We start from the raw sequence: 26,094 nt of genomic DNA, 5'->3' as shown, positions 1-26,094 counted from the left end.
TTACAGTGCAGGATTGTGCCCACTATTCACTGCACACCTTTTAATGGGTTGTCCCCAGATGTGTATTCTCATTTGAGAATCAGGTCTGGCTGCACAAGACTAGGGACAGCCCTGTTTGCACTCCTTCTTTGTCTTTATTAAGAAAATCACATGCACTTACAGTATTCTAGTACAATTAAGGTTATTTTTCATTTTTTCTTTTATATTGTACTTCTGATTTGTTTAGTAATTCATTTTCTTTGTCTTTCATTGCTTTTTCCTGGATGTGGGTGTCATCATGTTACAGCAGCCACCTTGTTTATAAATGAGCTTTGTAGACAAAATTTTAATTAATTGTTAGAAGCTTTTCTTGACTACATTTAAAACAAATAATTTCAGGAAAGCAACCAAAGTTGTCCAGTGAATTAGACTTTGTTTTGTTGTTATGAATTGATGAATGTATACTGCTGCTTTGTCTTCTGCCCCTTGCCTGATTTTTGACGATTTGAGTCAAAATATTAATCTATTTCATGACAGTCACAAATAAAATATTCACCATTATAAACCCTTTGGACCTGGGTTCGCTTCCCGGGTCCTCCCTGCGTGGAGTTTGCATGTTCTCCCCGTGTCTGCGTGGGTTTCCTCCGGGCGCTCCGGTTTCCTCCCACAATCCAAAGACATGCCGGTTAGGTGGATTGGCGGTTCTAAATTGGCCCTAGTGTGTGCTTGGTGTGTAGGTGTGTTTGTGTGTGTCCTGCGGTGGGTTGGCACCCTGCCCTGGATTGGTTCCTGCCTTGTGCCCTGTGTTGGCTGGGATTGGCTCCAGCAGACCCCCGTGACCCTGTATTCGGATTCAGCGGGTTAGAAAATGGATGGATGGATAGATAAACCCTTTGTATTTCCTGTTCAAGCAAACATTCTTAAAGTTATGCTGCAGTAATTTTTCACAAAGTTTCCTTTCCAGTGTAGATCCATGGTTTGATTGTTTTCATTATTTATTTACTTATTAATATGTTTGAATCTGAAGTAGGTTAATGAAATTGAGGAGCATCACAGTCATTCAGAGGCATAAACAGAATTATAAGACTTTTTGTATAAATTTCAGCTCCTTAGTCACTAGGCCACACTGCCTGTCAAGAGCATTTAGAATGTGTACCGATTTAGGCATCAGCAGTGATGAAGCATTTTGTGTGGAGGTCGCATGTTCTTACCTTGTTCAAGTGAGATGCCTTCATTAATGCCAAAATATAATATATTTAACTTTTTATGTATATTGTATGAAGTAGGCTTCAAGCCTTTTGCTTTTTTGGTATTTCTATACTACAGAAAATCCCTTTTAGGTATGCATATCTAGTACCTATCCTCTGAGCCTGTGTAATTCAGGGTCACAGTGAATTACGAGTGAGTGAATGAGTGAGCCAGAGACAAAGCTAATTTTGGAGCCGCCAGTTCAAAGAGTATACATATTTTTGGTATTTGGAAGCAAAATTGGAATACCTGAAGAGAAATTCACACCAAAAGAAGAACAAAATGAAGTAGGTGACCATGATAGATTGATGTTCTGGATCAATGAAGTAGCAGCACCATACACAGTGCCACCACCCCAATCAAATTTGAATCTAAATTATATCATGAATATTTAAAAAAAGTTGTATGTATATTGTAAATACTTCAAATTTAATTATATCCCAATAAAATCTTCTGCAGGTATTAAATGAAATTAAAAGAAATGAAGAAATGAAACAAGGATCAATTCCAGCATTTGAAGTTAATGTGATGTTAAAGTTTTCAAAAGAAATTTCTGAATTTGCATTTGATAAGAATGGTTCAGAATATCTGATATCCAACGTAATGCACGACAATGACATTAAAGAGCCATCATATCCTGGAGAGAAGATTGCTGAAGGTGAAACTAATATAAGTGAGAAAGCATACAAGGAACCAAAAGAGACTGAAAATAAACAACCGCTGAATGACTTGACAACAGATGATGAAGTTGAATATTTTGGTAAGTTTTACATATTTTTTTGCTGGAACTAATAAATTATGGTTGTCAGAAGTACAACAAAAAGTCACACAAAAAAAAGGTTTGGGGCAGCCACCCGTATATTGTTCTTGGCTGCAAATGGATAAATTCAAGGTACAGATTTGTACAGGTTGGAGTCCACAACTGAACTGATTTGCTGGTACAAAGATGGCGGCTTTAAGGCAGACCGGAGGAAGAGACGTCAGTAGAGCAGCCAGAACCAGAAGTGGTGTCACTGGGGCCAGGGCCAGAAATGATGTCATCAGTAGGCCCAGAACCTGAAGTGATGTCATTGTGCCCGGGGATTGGAAGTGCCGTCATCAGTGGGGTCGGAACCAGAAGTGGTGTCATTGGGGCCAGGCGGAATTTCCCATAACTGGTCTGCAGAGAAGTGAGAGAAAGAGTTAGTGCACACCGCTGCCCCTTGGTCTGACACGGAATTACTTTCATTCAGGCCCTTTAGCTGCCTCCCATGCGCATGTGTGTGACATGGTTTAAAATGAAATACTTTAGTTTTTCTTAACATTTTTTAAAATGTATTTATTGAAGAAAACTTTAATCATTCTGGTATTTTATGATATAAGAATTGAAACATTTGATTCTTTTAATAACTTTTTTGATAAATTTCCATATATTTTTGTATATTTTGTGGTCATTGGAAGGAACCACAAGTCCACAAGCTGAAATTTTGGGGTGTTAACCTGTTCGTTTCCATCTAATCAAAGTTCCAGCTCGAGGAACCTTCCTCAGCTGATAAAGTCTCTGAGAGTGATGGTGGGAAGCAGCGGTGTGTACTCGTAATGAGAGATGCCTTCTTCTGGGAACCACGGGATATATAGCGGTGGGACCAGGAGGGGCGGAGTCAGTTGCACTGGGTGTCTTCTAGGCAACTGTGGAGGGAAAATTAAGAGGACAAGGTTAGCAGCAGTGCCCTCTCTTGTCCGGGGTGGAAGTACATACCTTCAGAAGAGCCCAGAGGATAATTCACTGACATGTATGTGTGACAGTGGTGAATAATTTAAACATTTTTGTGACAGAGGTAAAACTATACAGTAGATGTTTTGTCAAATATTTTTGTGACAGAAGTAAAACTATACAGTAGATGTTTTGTCAATCAGTTTTTTTCTTACAAAGAAAGTTAATGATATTGAAATAATATATTATAAACTAATTTATAATATATACTGAGGACAGTCCGGATTACCATCCATCCATCCATCCATTCATCATCCAACCCGCTATATCCTAACTACAGGGTCACGGTGGTCCGCTGGAGCCAATACGGGGCGCAAGGCAGGAAACAAACCCCGGGCAGGGCGCCAGCCCACCGCAGGGTACAAACACACACACCAAGCACACACTAGGGACAATTTAGAATCCAGATTACTTACATATTTATTTAACTTTTTATAAAAGTGAGTCATGTTCAAAACTGATAACATACAAAATAGCAGCCAGCATGGGTTTGTGAGAGGAGGATCATGCTAAACAAATCTTTCAGATTTTTTGAGTCTCATTTTTAATGGGCTGGTTACTCAGATTGTCCTAATGGTTTAAAAAAATTAACTGCTAGTTCTGTAATTTGCAGGTTTGCTTGTGCAATATTATCTCAGGCATCATGTAATTCAATTAACAAAAAGGTGGTACAGATTCCTGTTTAGAAGTAAAGATACTTGTAAGCCTGAGGGAAGCAGAATAGCATGTCTGATGTAAGGCATAACAAAGGGGAACAGAAGTTTTGTTATGTACTTAAACAGACTTTGAAAGGGTGCGGCTGCTGTCTTCCCCTAAACATGAAGCAATATTGCTTTGAAAAATACCAGTGAAGCACCTTCCATTGCCTTTCAGATTTTTTGTTACTGATCTACACTTTTCTCTGGTTTTCTGTGGTGGTTGGCTCAGATTTGATTTTTGTCTTGTTGCTTCACCATTTTTGTGTGTATAATTTTACCGTCTTTGTTTGAGCTGTCATTATTCTTGTTTGTATTTTTCATTTATTGTTTGTGGTGTATGCCTTAAGGCCTCTGTAGTACTGTTGTCACTGTTGTAATGTAACCAAATACATTAATTAATGCATGCAAAAAATTACAAAAATATAGTATTTACAGAAATAAATGTTCTTTTAAACAGAAACAAATGCCAATAAAGAGGCTACAGCAGTAATTAAGAATATGAATAATTATGTTTCCAGAGCTCTAAGGCAATGTTCAATTGTTGTAGAAATCAATGTTGGATTTAAAAAAAATAGTGAAAAAAAATAATGAGAAACTCAGCTGAATGAATTAATGTCCAATATGCACATTATTTATGCTGTCATGCAATAATACAAACATTTCACTGACTTTATTACTAATTATTACTTATTTTATTTATTTTTGTTTACTTATTAATCGATTGATTGATTGCCCATATTATCTGCCCTGTGACTCTGTATCCTTACTTTTTATGTTTCTGCTGCTGTATGCATTTGAATTTCCCCATGAGATTAAGAAAATTTATCTAATCTAATCTAATTATAATTTTAAATATAATTAAAATCACATTTAAATATGCATCCTTGAATTGTGTGTGATTTCCTCGGTAAATTAACAAAATTTTACTTTGTGAACATTTATTTTTCTTAAACAGAAACATTTGAGAAATCCTCTTTTGACAGTGACATTCTCCGGAGAAGGTAAGACTCCATATCAGCTTTTTGCCTTGGCACTGTCTAAAGGTCCCAATATAGTTAAATAGATTAAAAGACTTTGACACACATCTGTATCCAAAATGAACTTACTTTATATAATTTTTATTCTTTTATATGAATTCTTACTGAAAACAAAACAAAAAGTATGAATTATCAGTATCTATTAGGACAGACACAACCAAAAAGTATATATTTTGGTTGTCCTGCTACAATGATATATCTAGAGATAAAAAAAAAACTATGGATATCTTCATAATCCATACATCTCAGAACTTTAAGATTATATGTGTTTCCAATCCTAATTTAAATTGCTAACCTCTTTTCAAAGAACTTAAATTTCAAAGAATTTACTTCATGCAAGTAATAATTCATCATCTGCAGAGCACCTTAAAATTGTATTGATTTTGGTTAGTAATTACATGAGGAAAATAAACATTTTTTTTCATTAAAAATGTTCAAAGTTTAAAATAAAACACAGATTGTTAACTAATGTCACTCGTTTTATTCCATAAGCAGTCAAATGCCTCTTGTCCATGTTGCTGTGAATCCTCCAGTGGAAGACTTTTTGTTTCAAATACAGAACACGTTGTACGGCTTTGAACAGAGCATTGGTAAGTTTCCTGATAAGGCAATGTTGTTAAGTTTCATTTAGATAGAATATTGACTGCCATAAAGCTGTGGTCCTTAAACCCAGTCCTGTGGATCACCTGGGGCTGCAGGCTATTCCAACCATCATCTGTTTTTAATTTTGACTTGAAGCCAGTCTAGGAGTTACAAAACTAAGTTTGCTCATTTTTTTTTGTATGTACCAATGTATTTATGTAACAATGGAATAATTTAGTGCCTTTTTTTCAAGCTCTTCATTCTGTTTTTACAGGTGTTCTGGGTATTTAATCCATTATTTTCTGATGTACCTATTAGTGGGTCTGACGCTAAAGTAATAATAATAATAATGAAACTTTACATTTATATGGTACTTTTCTCACTACTCAGAGCACTTCATGTCTATGATCCACTTCAACCTCCACTAATGTGTAGCAGGGCCGTATTAACGCATGGGCACACTCTGCAGTTGCCCGGGGGCGCCATGCTAATCTATGTATGTTGTGACTTGCAGAGTGGTTGTGTAGGTAGGGACCCCAGTGCACTGCTTTTCAAGGGGGCCTATAATGCTGCGAAGACAGCACTGATGTGTGGCATCTACCTATATGATTCAATGGCATCCTTTTTTTTTTTTTTACATTTTGTTGAATTTATTAAAATCAAACAAAATTCTATACAAGCAAGTCAAATTTTTACAAAACTAGGTTCAAATCAAGTCAACCCTCACCAATGAGAAAGAGAGCTAGGCCAACATGGTGAAACTTTAATGGCAGCCATTTTGTGTCATTACAGTCACCACACATTAGCCATTAGGTGATGAAGGGCTGAGAGATAGCCAATAAGAGTCAGGGGATGATTAGGCCATGGTGGGCAATTTAACCAGGACATCGGGATACACCTTACTCTTTACAGAGGACATCCAGGGATCTTTTATTACCAGAGAGAGTCAGGACCTCAATTTTACATCTCATCTGAAGGACGGCATCATTTTTACAGCATAACGTCCCCGTCACTGCACTGGGGCATTGGGATCCACATTAAGACCATAGGGTAAGGCCTTGCTGGCCTTGTACACACCTCTTCCTGCAGCACCCCATGCTTTTCCTGGTTGCTCTTCTGTCCAAGTATTGAGCATGCTTAGCTTCAGATGGATGACCAGTTCTGAATTGCATGTAGTATGGCTGCTAGTAGCTATACTGATTGTTAATTGTCATTAATTGGGATAAAATTAAGAGAGAAAACTACACAGAAAAGGGCAAATTAATAGGAAAACAACAAAAGAGTTAAGAATGTACAGCTATAGCAAAAATACAAATATTTATAAATGTTTTATAAATGTAAAAATCATACTGCTATGCTTTTCTAAATGAAAGATAAAAGAAGAAAAACAGGCTAGCTAACTAAAAGAGATCAATTAGAGATGAAATTAATTTAAATCAATTAGAGAAAAATTACTTAATAATTGTGAAACTGACTGAAACAAACACCTGGGACTGAATTTGAGAGCCACTGCCACAAAGGACCACCTTTTCACATGACCTGGTCTGATAGCAACTATACATCAGAAATGGTGGGATAACATGAATCACCTAAATTTACAGAGCCATTGTTTACACAATCTGGGTTCCGCTGGACATAAAGGAACCCAGATTGTGTAAACTATGGCTCTGTAAATTTAGGTGATTCATGTCTTTCTTTAGCAACAATCACTTTAACATGCATGCTTGTCTGGACGTCAGTTGAAATCTTTTAATATGTTTGCCAAAAGTCATTTGAAGTAACAGAACAATGAAATTTCTCTTGGGATGTGGAAGGATATAAAAAAGGCAACTTAATAGCTTCTGTTCAGGAAAAATAGTCCACATTAAAGTCTATAGACACATGAGAGTAATGACTGAAAAGGAAATGAAAAATACAATATGGCACAAGGAGACCAATAATTTTAATAATGCAAATGTTTCACTTAACATTTTATCAGTAAAGAACAGTCAAGGAGGTCGTGAATTGCAATAATAATAATAATAATAATAATAATAGCAATGAGGTAACTTTGCAGATAGGGACATAATAAATATATGTTGTTTTTAATTTTTTTTCCACGTTTTCACTTGTGAAGAGGTTGGTAACATACCAGTAGCTGTAGGGAGTATTCATATCATGAAAATCATTTTGGAGACTACAGTATACTGAATGATTCTCTGAATTAGTGTCTATTTTAAAGATAAGGTGGAATTTTGAAAATTTCAAATTGTTTATGTGTTTGTACCTGTTTCATTTTCCATTATAATTTATGTGTTTATTTTACTGCTTTAGTTTAATTCCAACTGCATTCATATTAACTATATATATATATTGTGTTTATATTCTGTATTTTATTTATTTTTTCCAGCCAAAGTTACTCCATTTAGTCGGGAACCTCTGTTGTCAATACTTTACTCACAGCTTATTTATGACCACAACTTGCTCCTGGGTGAAGAAATCGAAACAAAAAGAGAAGAAAGCTCTTGGCTGGAGCTAGGATTTCATCTTGGAATTGATGAAGATTACCAAGCTAATGTAACTGTTCTAGTTTTTAATGGCACACTTTAATTTTGAGATGCAGGTGAAGAAATACTGAAGCATCCATTATACGTTTGTTTCAGTGAATACTTCAGAGATCTTTCTACAGCACAAGATTGTTTAGTATTTTAATTTGAAACAACTGTTTTTTCAAATTATATTAGATAAACTTTATTAATCCCATGGGGTAATTCATATGCATACAGTAGCAGAACCATACAAAATAAGGATACCGATTATACAGCCTATCAATTAATAATTAAACAAATAAATAAAAATAAACAAGTACACCAGGTGGAAGCATTGAATGGCCTGATACAAGTGGGCAGAAAAGACCCCCAGAGGTGCTTCTTAGCACACGGTGCTGGAATGAGCCTCTGGCTAAAAGTACTCCAAAACAGCCCCTCCTGGAGGGGATGGAGGGGATTTTTCATGATGGCATCCAATTTTGCCACCATCCTCTTTTTCACAATAAATTCCATTGTGTCCAAGGTTCGCCCTGTGATGGAGTAGGCATTCCTGAGAAGTTTGTTCAGACATTGTGCTTCCCCCAGAAACTGCAGTGTAAAACACCATACTGGCTACTGTGAACTGGTAGAACATTTCGAGCAGCTTGGTCCACACATCAAAAGACCAGAGTCTCCTTAGCAAGTACAGCTGTGGCCCTTCTTGTCCAGCACCACTGTGTTGTCAGACCAGTCCAGTTTGTTGTTTATGAGACAGCCCTGGTTCTTGTAACTCTGCACCACTTCGAGGTCCTCCCCCAAATGGTGACTGGTCACAGTAGCTTCTTGGCATGACAGATGTCCACCACTCACTCTTTTGTTTTGCTGATGTTGAGTTGCAGGTTGTAGTCCCTGCATTTCAAGATAAAGTCCTCCACAACCTTCCTGTACTCTGAGTCGTCTCCATTGTTAATGCAGCCTATGATGGACGAGTCATGTGAAAATCTCTTTAGCTGGCAAGTGCTGATATTGTGATGGAAATCTGTTGTTTAAAGGGTAAACAGGAAGGGAGACAGGGCAGTTCCCTAAGGTGCTCCAGTATTACACACCACCATTTCTGACCCACAGTCCCTCAGCCTCAGGTAATCCATGATCCAGGAAACTGTCCTGACAACACATGTAGTCTGTGACATGTTTATTTGTATTATTGAGAATTTAAATTGTGAGCAAGTCACAATTATACAAGAATTTTGAATAGCAGTTGCTGTTTTAGTAAGTTACAAAATGGAAATAAAATGGCTAGTACCAAACGTCTTTCGATTAAAGAAGCTATTATTACCTTCAGTCCCAAAATAAAATAGTCTTCTCTTCTTTTGGGAGAGCTTATCTGACTATCCCTCTGTTAAAGAACCAAGACAATAAGTTCAGTTTCTCAGTAGTCATTATATTTATTAGTTTGTTTTTGGAACACAAAAAAAGAGTATCAAAGTATGCATTGTCTACGCACTGTGTATGTTTAGTGATTAATATTCAACATTGTTCTTAAACTCTCCTTCAGCTTTTAGAGATAAAGAAGATCATTACACTGGGAATGAATGATGTAGAATCTTACTCTCACGACTTTACAAAATACACCCGAATGGTGGAAGAGGTCATGGTAACAGACCTGGAACATTTTGTGGCTGAAGGAAAATGGGATCCACAAGATTTTAGAACCATCCTGGCCACTCACACTGATTATGTCACCCAGATGACAAAAATGGACATTGAAAAACACGTGAAAATATTTAAGGTGATTTCTCTCCAATATCAAAAAGATTGCTTGCCTTATCCAGAAGGTTTAATTTCAACCATCCACTCCATGTTGCCTGCTATTGCTGGGAAGAGAAACGAAGAACTATTGGAGGTATTGTTTTTATTCAGAAGTTTGAACCATTTTGCACTATTATTTTACTTTTTTTTTATCCTGACAGGCCAAATGCAAATAAGAATTAAAGTCCATCCATTATCCATATCGCTATATCCTAAATACCTGGGGGGGTCTGCTGGAGCCAATCCCATCCAGCACAGGGCGCAAGGCAGGAAACCAACTCCGGGCAGGGCACCAGCTCACCGCAGGGCACGCACGCACACACACACACACACACAGCGTATACTAGGGACAATATAGAATCGCCATTGCACCTAACCTGCATGTCTTTGGACTGTGGGAGGAAACCAGAGCACCCGGAGGAAACCCACGCAGACACAGGAAGAACATGCAAACTCCACCCAGGGATGACCCAGGAAGCAAACTCGGATCTCCTAACTGTGAGGCAGCAGTGCCACCGTGCTGCCCAAGAATTAAAGTGTACAGTTTTATTTGATGTGGTATAGAGAGAAGACCCAACATGTAGTGAAGGTGTGCTGGGATTAAGTAGTGCATGTCTCTCATCTGAATGACTTTACGTTCCACCTTCTGAGGATCTTGTTTTGTATTTTAGGTGAAGTCAGGGATGAATTAACACTGTTCAAGACTTTAGTAGTAGAGGTTGTGGCATGGAGCTGTGGCCAATAGGTTGTTAGAGCCTGTTGTTGGTGGACACCAGCCATTGAGCAGAAAAGTCTCCAGACTGAAAGGCACCTGCATCTTAAAAAGATTTCATTAACAGCAGTTGCCAAAGTGCAAGCCTGTATGTGGGTAGAGTTTGGTGAAGTCAAAGACAATAACTGAAGGTCAGCCTCAGAGAGGTTTAAGCAAACCTAGCAAGGGTGACAGGATGTCGACTTCACCTGATGATATCATTGGGAGGTTGAGCAGATATTCCCCCATTGCTTGTGTGTAGTGTCAGAAGTATTAGTTGGGGTTGGGTTATCTCAGTAGCAGAGGTTGTTACTGGGGTTAAAAATCTGTGTAGGGATAAAGCCACAGGGGTAAATAAAATATTACTGGAGAAGCTAAAAACACTTACTTTTGTCAAGGTGTTTTGGCAAGTGTGCTTCTTCCATTTTGACTGAAAGGTGGAGGGCAGTGGTTCCGAATGGGGCAAAGTGACGGTGACACCTTCAAATTTCAAATAAAAATTAATGCAATGATTAGTAATCTTATTTAAAAATGCTGCAATAACACAGCTATGGTGGAGTGGTGTCTCACCCAGCTTTAAAATATCATTAAAATACATCATGCTAGTGATGTAATGTAAATGTGGAGGGTGTTTTTGTTTTTGTTTTCTTGTTTTTTAAAGGAAAGTACATCAATGTCAATGTTTCCTATACATTTAATTTTAAGGTAATCAGGACATCACTGAAACTTTTGAATAAAGAGATTAATTCCGTTGAAGGATTTGTCGAACATCTGACTTTTCTTGGCCGTGTCTCTTCAGAGATGCCCTCGCTTGAAAAAGAATATAATGTGGTGACCCAGCTTTACGCAATTGCTAAAGATTACAACATTACCATTGACGCCGAGGAGTTTGCTTTATTTCAAATGCTCATTCCCAGCTTTCATACTCTACGATCAACTGTATTGTTTTGTGAAGCAAAGAGAGACGAGAATATTATAAAATTTGGTACTGACCTCAAGAAGCATCTAAGCAACCTTTGTTTTGAGCTCATCGATATGAGAATAAAGGTAAATTGTACTGATTTCTCCTAATTGAGGTATTTTATATTTAGGCTGTTAGTGCCTAGGTTTCCCTGGGAATTGGTGTTGGGTGCAGCCCTGTTGGGTCCCACAGGCACTGCCAGGGGGTGCTGTGTTTGGGACTCCTGAGCCCGTGTGGTCAGCAGATGCATTAGCACCCGGAAGTGCAGCCGGAACTCGGTGATCAAGCACCTGGAGCACTTCTGGGTGAACTATAAAAGGAGCCAGCAACCACTACTGAGGGGCCAGAGTCGGGTGGAGAAGGACAAGGTTGCTTGGGAGGAGTGGTGGTACCAAGGAGAGGAAAGTGCTTGTTGTACTGGTGTGATTAGTGCTGGGACATGGGGAAGACATGTTCCCACAGGGGAAGAAAATAAATAGTTTATTTTATTTTACACATGCCTCCGTGTCAATCTGTGTCTGGTCAGGCGCTATACAGTGTCAAGCTTACACTATTTTTATCTTTTTTTAATTTCAGATAAATAATCCAATTCTTATTCAGTCTGAAACCATGCCAAAGGCAGCCAAAGAAATTATCCAAAACTTGTCTGAAGAGGTTTCTGTACTTTCTAAAAAAGCCCAGAGTTATGTTAACTATCAGCAGCACTTGGGCAGTTCTTTGTCTGTTAAAAACTTCACTGAAGATTTGATGTCAGAAAAAAGCCAAGACAGTAAATCCACAGCTCAAGCTGTTAACGCTGATCTGTCAGAAATAGAGTATGAGCTGACATTACGGAAGCTGTTGTGGGAGATGAAGGAGGAGTGGGCCATCCTGTACAGTGAATGGAAGGACACCCCTTTTGATCAATTAAATGTGGACAAACTCCAAAAAGATGTTAACCGCTTCACACAAACAATATACATGTTAGAAAAAGGTAATATATTTAACATATTTTTTATTATACAAAGACTTAATAAAAGAATGTTCAGAAAAGTTTCCAAAATTTCTGGAGTGTTAACTCTATGTGTGCACTGTGGTTGACAAGATAAATTATTTCAAGCAAGGCATCTATCTATCTGGGTAATATTTAATTATCAATTATGTAAATTATAAATTATCAATTACACTGGTAATATTTTGATGAATTCATCTGAGACAAACACATTCTTTATTACCACCAAGCAAGAATATTATAAACAATCTTTCATTTGTTATTTCTCTAATATTTCATGACGTAAAAATGTCACAAAACACTTGGTGTGCATATTATAACACAAAATACATAATTTAAGCAGCACTAGTTGCTTTCGCTAAATAATGTTAGATTTCTCCATGAACTGTCTCTTGCATTAACATATACCAATATTAAATAAATGTCTTATAGTGACCAATTTATTGTTTACATTTGATATTTTTCTTTCTTTTTTGTTTCTTATTCAGTGACATTTGACAGCAGCACTGTTTTATTTTTCTAGGTTTGCCTGAAAATGACATTGTACCAAATCTAAAGCAAGGACTTCTGGACTTTAAACTGTGTCTTCCAATAATTGTTGCTCTTAGAAATCCTTACCTTCGAACACGGCATTGGGATTCTATTCAATATATTATAGGTAGAGCAATCAATAAAGATGAAAGGTTTACACTTGGCAACCTCCTGGACCTCAAGGTATGTATTGCACATTATACTTTGGTCAGATTTACACAACAGTATAGAACAGAGACAGGGTGGGTTAGCCATTGATGCTTTGCTATATTTGAAAATTGATTTGATTTCTGACTGGTATGCCATCCTTGTAACATTGACAGGCTTCTTGTTCATTTTTTATATTTCTAAAGATCGACACTCTGTAGCTGATATACGATGTACATGTGCTGATATATGATGTACATGTTTGCCCTCTAGTCTGTGACACTTAAGCATCTTTACATATGTAATTTCAATTTACACAACATGTATCTTTAATTTTTAAATTTATTACACTATTTTTCATATTTCTAAAATAAAATAGTACACTATACTGTTTGAAATTAACAATTTACATCAGTTAATTGCTTAGGTCAATATCTGTCAGTCAGAAATGTTATGCTCTAGATGTGGCTCACCTAATGACTTAGAAAACAGAGGTAAATGTCGGGCCTTTAAGATTTAATACAAAAACATTGCATTCAGTTCAGTTTTGTTTTATATTATCACTGAGTGCTGAGAGAAGTTCTTGGGTAAAATGCAAGTATAAATTTTACAAATTACTAAATGCAGAATTTGTACACACTTAAGCACAGATTTGTTTAAACACACAGGAACACAGAGTAGTTCTAAACTGATTAACTTAAATGGAAGACATAAATATATGTCCTTTAATTAACTGCTGAACTACAGCCACTTGACAACAGAGAAAGGGAAAACAAAAATTTTAGTCAGCAGCATCCTTGAAAATAATAAACATCTAGGGTGAGGGACCACATCCATAGAGAGAAAGATAAAGTCAGACAGAGTCACAATCCTGGAGACCTTAGGCAACCAGCCACCCACTCTTTACTGGGTTTTCTATAGTAATATCTGTGCTGGGCCATTCAATCTGAGGAAAAAAACCTTTCCATCTGATGATTTCAATGCTCCTAGCATCTCAGATGACTTTTCTATGGGCAGGAGAACAGCTGGTCTGTAAGTCAGTGGGACCAAGTGCCTCATCAAAATATAGAGAAGAGAAGCAGAATAGAGGAGGGTTAGTAACTGTTTATAATTATTGTATCATATCTTTGTACACATGACTAACAAAAAATGATACATTGTGCACAGCTAATCAGCAGCTCTGCTCAGGGTATGCTAGACTAAAGTAGTGAGTACTCAGCCTGAATTTAAAGGTTGAGATTGAAGGATCATTCCACAGATTCAGGGCATTGTGACTAAAAGTCTGACCTGACACTGTTATTTTATTAATCCTTGGAATCTTAAATAACCTGTCATCTTGAGATCTTAATGCAAGCTTTGGTTTGTAAGTAATGATAAGTTCAGACAAGACATGTAAGGTGTTATACACTCACCTAAAGGATTATTAGGAACACCATACTAACAAGGTGTTTGACCCCCTTTCGCCTTCAGAACTGCCTTAATTCTACGTGGCATTGATTCAACAAGGTGCTGAAAGCATTCTTTAGAAATGTTGGCCCATATTGATAGGATAGCATCTTGCAGTTGATGGAGATTTGTGGGATGCACATCCAGGGCACGAAGCTCCCGTTCCACCACATCCCAAAGATGCTCTATTGGGTTGAGATCTGGTGACTGTGGGGGCCATTTTAGTACAGTGAACTCATTGTCATGTTCAAGAAACCAATTTGAAATGATTCGAGCTTTGTGACATGGTGCATTATCCTGCTGGAAGTAGCCATCAGAGAATGGGTACATGGTGGTCATGAAGGGATGGACATGGTCAGAAACAATGCTTAGGTAGCCCATGGCATTTAAACGATGCCCAATTGGCACTAAGGGGCCTAAAGTGTGCCAAGAAAACATCCCCCACATCATTACACCACCACCACCAGCTTGCACAGTGGTAACAAGGCATGATGGATCCATGTTCTCATTCTGTTTACGCCAAATTCTGACTCTACCATTTGAATATCTCAACAGAAATCGAGACTCATCAGACCAGGCAACATTTTTCCAGTCTTCAACTGTCCAATTTTGGTGAGCTCGTGCAAATTGTAGCCTCTTTTTCCTATTTATAGTGGAGATGAGTGGTACCCGGTGGGGTCTTCTGCTGTTGTAGCCCATCCGCCTCAAGGTTGTGCGTGTTGTGGCTTCACAAATGCTTTGCTGCATACCTCGGTTGTAACGAGTGGTTATTTCAGTCAAAGTTGCTCTTCTATCAGCTTAAATCAGTCGGCCCATTCTCCTCTGACCTCTAGCATCAACAAGGCATTTTCACCCACAGGACTGCCGCATACTGGATGTTTTTCCCTTTTCACACCATTCTTTGTAAACCCTAAAAATGGTTGTGCGTGAAAATCCCAGTAACTGAGCAGATTGTGAAATACTCAGACCGGCCTGTCTGGCACCAACAACCATGCCACGCTCAAAATTGCTTAAATCACCTTTCTATCCCATTCTGACATTCAGTTTGGAGTTCAGGAGAGTGTTTTGACCAGGACCACACCCCTAAATGCATTGAAGCAACTGCCATGTGATTGGTTGATTAGGTAATTGCATTAATGAGAAATTGAACAGGTGTTCCTAATAATCCTTTAGGTGAGTGTATATTAAAGGAGGATTTTTAAATCAGCCCTAAACTTAACTGAGAGCCAGTGTATGAACTTGAGAACCAGAGTTATATGTTTGTATTTTTAAGCTCTTGTAATAATTCTTTTAGCAGCATTATGAGTTAACTGAAAGCTACATAGAGAACAATAAAGAACACAACTGAGGTGAAATACCAGAATTGGGTAAAACAAAATCAGGATGACTTTCTTTTCTGAGACCTCCCCATGTCCAATAAAACTACTCCTCGGTGTCTTTCAGATTTCCAATCACACTCTTAAAAATAAATATGCAAATGTGGTTCTTCAGAGTGATGCCAAAGTGGAACCATTTTTGGCTCCCAAAAGAACTATTCACATAAAGGTTCCAGAAAGAACTCTTAATTTAGATGCATAAAAGTTTCCATAAATACAGTAACCAATAACAGATTTGTGAAGTACCAATGGGTTCCTGATTTTTAAAGGACTCTTGTTGCATGCAATAATGCAGGCTAAGTTCAGGTTTTCTAGAACTAGTAGTATCCTGCTAGGAAGCCTACCATATATTAAAGATTTCTGTTTTGCTCATATATTAGGAACTTTTTCAAAGCTCAAAAACCAATATCATAGGCTTCACAGAATTAAATGTTGCTTTGGGTCTAGTCCATCTTCATGGAGTTTGTTTTAAATTTGCATTTCCTGAATATGAAACATTTTTAAATAAAATTCTTAACCCTGCTTCAGTGTACTGAATCCATGATGCAACGGTCCTAGCCATTGTACCTCATGCCACCCAATAAATTATAATGTAAACTGAAATGGAAACTATGTCATTTTATTTTTGCCGTTCAGTTAGAAAAAGCATTAAACCTTTCTTTTTTAAATAAGGTACTTCAGTATAAGAATAAGATTGGTGATATCTCAAGCTGTGCCACTAATGAGTTCACCCTGGATTCAGTATTAAATAAGGTAACTGAGATGTGGAAAACCATTGACTTCCGGCTGGTAAAACATCAGACTGATGTGTCGTCTGTCATGATCATAGCCTCAGCAGAGGAGATTACATCACTTTTGGAGGAAAGTAAAGTCACTATTTCAACAATTAAAGCATCACGTTATGCTGGACCCTTTAAGGTAAAGGAGTTATTTTTTATTATTATTATTCAAGGAAGCGCATTCTATTAATAGGAGTAGTAAATCAACTCTTCATCCTACTAACAAGTTTAGAGTATTTTGATGAAAGTTATGTCAAGAATATCTTGTAAATGTGTTTCAAAGTGATGTGCAGAATTTTACAAAGCCTAAATAATATAAATCCACAACATCTGGATAAACAAATAGAGTAGAAAAAATGTGTCTATTAATAATAAAAGAAATTCTTACATTGCTAAGTAAGGTAGCATGAAATCAACAAGCTGTTATTTCCTCCTTGACCCTCACTTTTAAGAGAATTTATGGATAAAAGAATCTTCTTTAACTGCTTTCGATTATAAAAGTAAGATTTTATGGAGTGTGGTGAGATGATTGGTGGTCAGCACTGTGACATTGATTACATTTCCAACATGATCACAGTCTTTTTTTCCTATTCTTCCCTTATCCACTTTAGGTTCCTCTGGTTACCCAAAGATAGGCTTATTATAGGTTTATAAAGTTGTTGTCATGTCTACAGAATGAAGTGAAAACAGAGTACTGTATAGTCAAATTCTTACTTACATGTGCACGTCACCACTTATCGTATAACAATCTCTGTATAACAGAATGTCTTCTTTAATTAAAAAAATCTCAGAATACATTTGTCATAAACAATGCATGTTATACCTACCAAGATATTAAAACATCTTTATAAGATACCACCTGAAGTATTTTGTGTTGCCTGAGTATATCTGTATACTGGGTTAAGGTGAGAAAGCAAATGTTTGTGTGTTTCATATTTTGACACTTTTGTCATTATTGGTTGAAATTATTATATCCATCATCTACACTACATCTGATAATATCAGTTCCTCTGCTCTCATGAGTTGGGAATTAGATTTTTTTGGGTATGACTAGATTCCACATTTGTGGTAACACTTTGAGTAGCTGAAACCATGAACACTACTTCTTTGTATTTCCTGTTTACTGTGGTTTCATATGTCTAATGGATAATGTGTGTAAGCTGGCAAAATTCTCAGCTTTTTTGTTGTTTCTCATATTTAACTTTTTCAGCTCCATTAATTCCATATTTAAGCTAGGTTAAAAGTAATATATAGTAATTACAAACATTCAGTAGCATCCATGCTGCTATTTGGAATAACATGTGATTATTGTGGTTTTGCTCTCCCATTAGGTCTCCCCAGTGAAATTTGAGAAACATTAAATAAATTTCATTACACATGATAAATTATTCCATCAATCCATCCATCCAGGTCAAGACCAATCCCTGGATGGGACAAGAGCTCATCGCAGGATGAATTTCAGCACACACATACACTAGTAGCGTCAACTTAGCATGACCAAATCTCCTAATCTGCATGACTTTGGAAGAAAACTGAAGCATGCCAAGGAAACCCACCAGGAAAAAATTTAAACTCCAGGCAGGTTTCACCCGGGATGTGACCCCCCTTAATGCAAAGCAGCAGCATTACTGCTGTGCCACCATGCCCCACAAGTTTAATATATTCATTTAATACATGTCATCATGAAAATTTTATCAAGTATACATCTTAGTATTCTAAAATGTTCAGAGAGCTATAATATCATGAAAGTAATATAAGCTGTGTGGCAATCGGTGCCCGCGTGATTCTGTCGGCATAAGAGAAAGCATCTTTAAGAAGCACATCCCGATTAATGACTGGGTTGGGGAACACTTAGAATATGAAGCATTTAAAGTGCTACTTTAGTTACGTTGGGATTTGAAAAACTCTAGTTAATTAAACATCGATTTTTAGAGTAAGTTTATGATATTCTACTTTAATGACAAAATAAACTACGAGATTAAAGTCGACGTTTCATGATTAAAGTATTTATACCACCGCTGAAGCCACCAAATAGTATGTTTTTCTTTTAATCCACTTCACTTAACAGAACCTCCATTTTGCATTTGCTGAGATGCTTTGACCATTGTCTTTTAACAAATCACTGTTTATATTTATTTGCCTATTTGAATATGCAAAATTTTGGGAGGAGTTGGGGTGGGGCTGTAGGCACATGCACTTGTATTAAAATTTTAATTGATTGGGATTTATAAAGTGAAAGTGCATAGAACTTTGCTTGTGTACAGTGCTTCTGAATTTTTTTGTGTGTACACACATTTCTACTTTTGTCTGTATACTATCTATATATATAATTCACTAAGGGCACGCAAGACAGTGAGAGCCACGCCTGCAAACTCACAGAGCCTCACCCACCAACTCTAAAACCATGGGATACGCACGACAGAGTCCCGCCCGCCAACTCTAACCCTCCTCCTGCATCATGGGATACGCACGACAGAGCCCCGCCCACCAACTCTAACTCTCCTGCTGCGGCCACCCTCTCTCTTGAGGCATGCGTACTACCTGCTCATGTGCCCGCATGGAACACCTCACCAAACACAGCCTCAGTCGCTTTCGTCTCTGCTATAGTTCATATGAACCTCAGAGCCATATTGACTTTTGATTGTTCTTTTCGATCCCGGCTGCTTTTCTATATATCAATCAATCAATCAACATTTAGTTATATAGCACATATTCATACAAAAAAATGTAGCTCAAAGTGCTTTACAAAATGAATAGAAAAATAGAAAACAATAAAAAATAAACATAAGTCAACATTAATTAACATAGAATAAGTAAGGTCCGATGGCCAGGGTGGACAGAAAAAACAAAAAAACTCCAAAAGCTGGAGAAAAAAAATTAAATCTGTAGGGGTTCCAGACCACGAGACCGCCCAGTCCCCTCTGGGCAATCTACCTAACATAAGTCAAACAGTCCTCTTTGTATTTAGGGTTTTTATGGAAGGACCTGATGATGGTCACGTAGACTTCTGGCTTTCAGTCCATCAATGTTGGTGTATCATGATGCTTTGAGTAGGTGGTGGTGGTGCAGGCCGCCACCACAAAGAAACCGGAAAAAGAAACAGAAGAGAGAGTTGGGGTCAGTATGGATTTTAGAGCCACTGTGAATAGTTATTATGATGAATTGAACATACAGAGTATCAGTATTAAGTTAAAGTGAAGTTATGAGAAGGCCATGTTAAAGTAATGTGTTTTCAGCAGTGTTTTAAAGTGCTCTACTGTATTAGCCTGGCGAATTCCTATTGGCAGGCTATTCCAGATTTTAGGTGCATAACAGCAGAAGGCCGCCTCACCACTTCTTTTAAGTTTAGCTTTTGGAATTATAAGGAGAAACTCATTTGAAGATCTAAGGTTACGATTTGGAATATAATGTGTCAGGCATTCCGATATATAAGATGGAGCGAGATTATTTAAGGCTTTATAAACCATAAGCAGTATTTTAAAGTCAATATATATATAATTGACCAAGTCGCCCGACCATGGGGTATACGCACGACAGAGCCCCGCCCGCCCACTCTAACCCTCCTTCCGCATCCACCGTCGCTCTCGAGGCTAAAGAGAAGGCTAAATCAAACAGCAATAATTAGCAAACAAACAAAGATAACTGGCAGTAACAGTGCAAAATTCACAATTGGTATGCCAGTTTGAAAAGATAAGTTTTGAGGGTAGTTTTAAAATGTGTTATTGAATCAAGCTGATGTATATGAGAGAGAAGAGAATTCCCGAGTTGAGGAGCACTATGAGAGACGCTCGAGCTCCCACAGCACAGAGTTTGACGTGTGGTACAGAAAGTAGAGCTGCAGATGAGAATCAGAGTGAGTGAGCGGAGTGCAGGTTTATAGGAGATCAGTGAGGTTGTGGAGAGCTTTAAATGTTAAGAGCGGTATTTAGTATTGTATTCTGTAGTTAACAGGGAGCCAGTGAAGTTGAGAGATAATAGGTGTAGTATGTTCAGTGGATTTAGAACAGCAGGTTATTATCCTGGCAGCAGAAGAAGCGATGGATATGTTTTTGTGGGATATGACAGATAGAATAGCATTACAGTAATCTATACGTGAGGTGACTCGGGCATTAACCAATACTTTAGTACTGTGTTGCGTAAGAACAGGATGAAGTCTAGAAATGTTTCGGAGATGGAAGAAAGCAGTCCGAGAAATGTTACTTATACAGGAGGAATTATTTATTAATAATAATAATAATTATTATTATTATTATTTAATAATTGCCATTATTAGTGTATAAATGGATATAAATAATTGCATGTAAATGATTCATCAAAATCTGTTGTATGTAAACGATACTATTTAAAACGTTATTGTTTTTTCATCAGAAAACCCGGTTTCCACATCTGCCTGTATTAGTTTAAATGGCACTTTTACCACTCGCAATAGGGCAGACGCGCTGACTTATCATATCAACTGGGCAACACAGTAAATGCGGCGTCTATCTATATATGTCTATGTGTAGCCTGCTACAGGAAGGTACTCTCTCGGCCATTGGCATTGGTTTCGCTCCTTGCTATTTTCGTTATACTGTGATGGTGGTTTCCTAAGCCTTTGTTATACTAAATTCCTTTCTCACCATTTTCCGTTCCTATTCTTACACCGCCGTATGCTACGGGCTTCGGCTAGTATACTATATTTTAGTGTGAATTCTACCAAAGGTGTTATAGATGAGACCCATGGTCATTATTTCCATGCATCCAGCTTCGGGACTCTGAATTTCGCCCAGTGATTATAATAAAAATAACTTGAACTTAACTTACTGAATAATCAACTTACAAACCCTGTCAAAGATTGCATTTAAGAAACAATAAGCAATGTTTCTGTTTATTTATGATTTGTAAGATAATTGAATCAATGTGTCAGCAAAATAATATTGTGCAAAATTATAGTATAACATTCAGTTTATTTATGTAATAAAATTATAAATAAAGCAAATCTTGATGGCACATTTTTAAACAATGGTGAAGGATGCCTAACAGTTGTGATTCCTTTTTTTAAATGTATACTTGTATGTTGCAGAACCAGATAGAGGAATGGGACCGCAAACTGAATCTTTTTGCTCATACTTTGGATGAATGGATAATGTGTCAGAAAAAATGGCTGTATCTGGAACAGATCTTTTTACCTGGAGATATTCAGAGGTAGAGATATTTTATCATACAGAATGTAAATAGATATCTGTTTTTATAAAGAAAGATTTCTACATGTGTGAAGTTTTTTAAGAAGTCAGTGTACATCATGCACAGAAACTAAATCAAAACAGTGTTTTCAGCAGTATGTTCACCATATTTGGCACAAAAAGTCAATTAAAAAAAGACCTGTCCCATTTTTCATGTCAGTTGATTTTTTGTGGGTAGTGGTGGGCATGTTTTAAAACATTAGGGGCCAAACATATTGAGGACCATTTTGGATTAAATAAATACAATAAATAAATAACTACATAAAGAGATGAAAGTGAAATGTGACAAAATGTAATTAATAACATAATATATGAGAATAAATAATTAAATTAGTCCCAAAATAAGTTTTTGCTGCTCATTTCTTTATCTGAAGTATTTAATTATTTCTTTATATATTTATTTCAGTGAAAAAAAATACAATATGAAATTCGGCTTTGAAAAAAATACTGACATTCTTACCCATCACGGCTAAGTTGTTACCTAAATACTTTTTATTTTCTTTTAATAGACAACTTCCTGAGGAAGCTCAGTTGTTTTCTCAAGTAGATAAAGTATGGAAGGAGCTGATGCAGAAAACAGAAAATAAACCAAATGCACTGAAAGCTACAACTGCTCCCGGAGTTCTAGAAATGCTTCAGATGAACAATGTGCACCTTGAGAAAATACAGAAAAGTCTTGAGGTATGAGCTACAATGCCTGCATTATACTAATCATAATTGTTCACAGAAAAATAATTTTGTATTATTGTTAACATCAATCCTGATCTTATCCACTTTTTGAATTTTATTCTTTTTTAACATAATAAACATACTGTACATTAATTGCAATGTCTAATGCTATTGAAAAGTATAAAACATTACACATTTTAAATGAAATAAGAGTTTAGTTCCTACGCTGTAAATGTTTGTTTCCCATGACTAAAAACACATTGCTTAGGTTAGAAATCCTCCTAAACCTAAACACGTTTAAATGTGTTTTAAGAGATAATCTTCAGTCAGCAATTAAGGCAGAACATGCAAACTCTAAGAATGTTCCTCATCGATTTCCACCTCTCACTTAATCTGTTTGGTAATTTTGTAAAGTATTCCCACATCAGGGCTTTGAATCAGAAAAGCTTTAAACTCAATCTGTGTAATTTTTCTGATGTGTAATATACGTGGTGTCCTGATCCTGTGATAACCTGGCATTGTTATTACTGATCAACAGTAATTCATTAATCTATGTAACTGTGTTGCTGTTGTCTTTTTGGTTTATTTGTTTGTTTGTTTGTTTGCTTTTTTATCATTTAGGATTACCTTGAAATGAAAAGAACAGTTTTTCCACGGTTTTATTTTCTCAGCAATGATGATCTATTCAATGTTTTGGCCCAGAGTAAAAATCCTAATGCTATTCAGGTAATCATATTCAGTATTATAAATTTAAATTAACCAGATAAAATGCAAAAAAAGTGTGGTGATTTTACAGTTTTCTAATGTAAATTCTTTTACATGACAGATTAAAAGTTTTTAATCTTAATACAATCAGTAAATCCTACAATTAAATTAAATTGATCAGTCTATATGGGAAAAAAATAAGTTGCAGTGAGTTAGAGCTTATTCTTGCAGCACTGGGCACAAAGCTGGAACCATCCCTGTTCACAATTGTGAAAAACAGAATGCTGGCTCTATTTCAATATAGTGTGGTGGAGTTTCTGGTGAATGCCAGTACAGTGAAACTTTGATTGTCCAAATAAATTAACATTCAGTCAAAGGCCTGGGGGTTGGTCCTCTTTGAAAATTATCATTATCAAAAAAATCATTGTGATACCCTGACAGTCGAAATAAAAGTGTGGGTGGTCACTTGAACATTCACAAAAAGGTGTTTGTATGCTAGGGAAAGGTGCTGGTACTCTATGTTGAAACTGGGCACTGGCACCTCTTCCAGTTTTAACATAGAATACTGGCAACTTTCCTTAGCTTACCGGTGAGTACCAGAACCTCTTTCCAAATTTTCAAGAGCTACCAACCTCCTGCTCTTCTTCGATCGACTGTCAGTGTATAACAAAAAGCAACACACAGACATGACTTCAAACAAGTGTTGATGTATCCCGACACTCGAAGCTTCACAGATGACAACTCATGTCCCTACCCTCAATTCTAGGTCACTCTATAACCATTAAAAAGAGTACAGTCAGTAATTTGGTGCCACTTCAAGCTGTGAGTATAATTTTAGTGATGGTTTCAATAGGTTTTCTCTTATTTCCATTAACTTAGCCCTTACTTTGATGTGTTTGAAAGAATTTTAAGAAATAGAAACTGCTAAAATATTGTGTCCTAAAACAGCACTTGGCTTAAATCAGGGGTTTGCCAACTCCGGTCCTGGAGGACCACCATGGCTGCAGGTTTTCATTCTAACCCTTTTTTTAATGAGTGCCCTGTTTGAGCTGCTAATTAACTTCTTGTGAATTAATTTTAATTGAATTGCTTTTTTAAGTTTTGTTGCCTGAATTTCTTCATTGTTCCTCTGAATTGATTAATTTCTTTCCTTAAATGGCACCCAGAAATGAATTGTGAAGTGAGTATGCCAACAGAAGACCAACTAAGTCAGGGCCTCAAACTCCAACCAATTGTGCTATAACCAGCGCTTACTGAGGTGCCAATTCTTGTCGTTAATTAAACCCGTTCTTTAATTCCATGGCTTGTTGCTGCCCTTGTAGTGCATTAGCAGACATTTCTGAAATCGTTGATTTTATCTTTCCAAGAGCACACTGGTAAAATGTTTTGGGGACCTGAGCAGACTGACATTCCTGAGACCTTCATCGTTCTTTATTTGCAGATATTGTACTTTGGACACCAGGGGCTTAATGCATAACGCTGTGCATAGAATTCGCACTATAACATGACGTAAGCACAAAAGCTGAAATGTGCTTATGCACAGAAAATTCCAGATGCAGGAATCAGTGCGTACTCCAACTTCCGCGTTCTTCAGCTACATAAATTCCGGTCAGCGTGAAAACTAACGCACATGCACGCGCTTTATGTAATGCCCTAACTCCTCCCAGAATTACGCCTCTTTGAATATGCAAATCAATATAAATAGACCTTAAGCTCCGTTTTCTGTGAAAAGGCAAAGGGAAAAGCAAGAGGAAAAATAGAAGAATTTCAGCGAATACCAAGTGGAGGCAAAGAAAAATGTACTATTTGTTGGTTTATACAGTGGAATAAACAAGAAAAGGAAGTTGATCGAGTGACATAGCGTGTCGGGAGAAACAAGCTCAAGTTCACAATGTCGCACAGTGCCCGACATTAAAAAGAGGTTGTCGGATATCAAAGTCGCCGTGAAAAGACAAGACGTAGCCCACCGTCTGAGTGTCATATGGAAGCTTATTAGGGTACAGTGTGAAAAAAAGGCACAGAGTAGGAAAAAAGCACGAAATGTTAACTTTAATCTCAAAATATCCACTTTAATCACTTAGTTTATTTTGTTATTAAAGTAGAACATCATGAAGTTCATCTTAAATTCATTTAATTTACTAGTTTCTCAAAACTCATCGTAACTAAAGTAGCATGTTAAATGCTTTGTTTTGTATTTGATCTTCTATGTGCTCTGTGTGTGAATCACTACGTGCTTCTTAAACGGGCTTTCTCTTTCTCCGACAGGACACAGAATCCATTACATTCGTGATATTACAGCTCTCTGAATAATTAAAATACTGAGTTGTATACGTGATATCATTTTCATGATGACTGGAATGAAAGCATGTTATTAAACATGAGAACACGATGGCGCAGTGATTGTTGATGTCTCACACAAGATGTTGCTGCGCAATGCACGACCTTCGATGAAATATGTAGCAGTACTGTCTCTTTCAAACAAACTAACCTCCAATTCCTGTCCTTACTTTTCTTTCCCCAAATACCTAATCGCCACACAATCAGCTCTGTAATTGACGTTAAGCCATCTGTAAGCTTACAACGACGATTCTTCAAAACTTTTAAGGAACATTGAAATATCTTCATAGTACTTGTTTAATTATTCTATCTGTCTATCCTTCCAGTGTCGCGCCAGCCTCAGCAAATATACAGCACAAGGCAGGAACAATACATGAACTTGCTAGCGCCTCACATGTGTAATTATTAACAATACAGATTATTTAAATGAAGTTAAAGTTTTATCTGTATAATATAATAAACATTTTACTGCATTTCATCTTACAAATGATATCGTCATCATATGTAAATACGCGCTTTATAAAGTGGCGCAGGTTGTGCAATATTATAACTGTAGTGCAAGTTTA

At 36.9% G+C, this 26,094-nt stretch overlaps 1 protein-coding gene across 1 annotated transcript in view; it reads left to right on the top strand.

Annotated features, from left to right (window-relative positions):
* The window catches only part of LOC120526665 (dynein heavy chain 6, axonemal-like), a 234,043-nt gene that overhangs the window by 21,138 nt on the left and 186,811 nt on the right, over nt 1–26,094 (top strand). The window contains exons 8-19 of the mRNA XM_039749820.1: nt 1,687–1,987; nt 4,634–4,679; nt 5,211–5,305; nt 7,687–7,853; nt 9,360–9,707; nt 11,070–11,411; nt 11,902–12,298; nt 12,840–13,030; nt 16,489–16,734; nt 21,658–21,779; nt 22,327–22,498; nt 23,108–23,212. Coding sequence (XP_039605754.1) covers nt 1,687–1,987; nt 4,634–4,679; nt 5,211–5,305; nt 7,687–7,853; nt 9,360–9,707; nt 11,070–11,411; nt 11,902–12,298; nt 12,840–13,030; nt 16,489–16,734; nt 21,658–21,779; nt 22,327–22,498; nt 23,108–23,212 — 2,532 coding nt within the window. The remainder of the gene's footprint in view (nt 1–1,686; nt 1,988–4,633; nt 4,680–5,210; nt 5,306–7,686; nt 7,854–9,359; nt 9,708–11,069; nt 11,412–11,901; nt 12,299–12,839; nt 13,031–16,488; nt 16,735–21,657; nt 21,780–22,326; nt 22,499–23,107; nt 23,213–26,094) is intronic.

This window comes from Polypterus senegalus, chromosome 3, assembly GCF_016835505.1.
Source record: "Polypterus senegalus isolate Bchr_013 chromosome 3, ASM1683550v1, whole genome shotgun sequence".
NCBI classification, from domain to species: domain Eukaryota; kingdom Metazoa; phylum Chordata; class Cladistia; order Polypteriformes; family Polypteridae; genus Polypterus; species Polypterus senegalus.
This window is presented reverse-complemented; position numbering and strand designations above follow the sequence as displayed.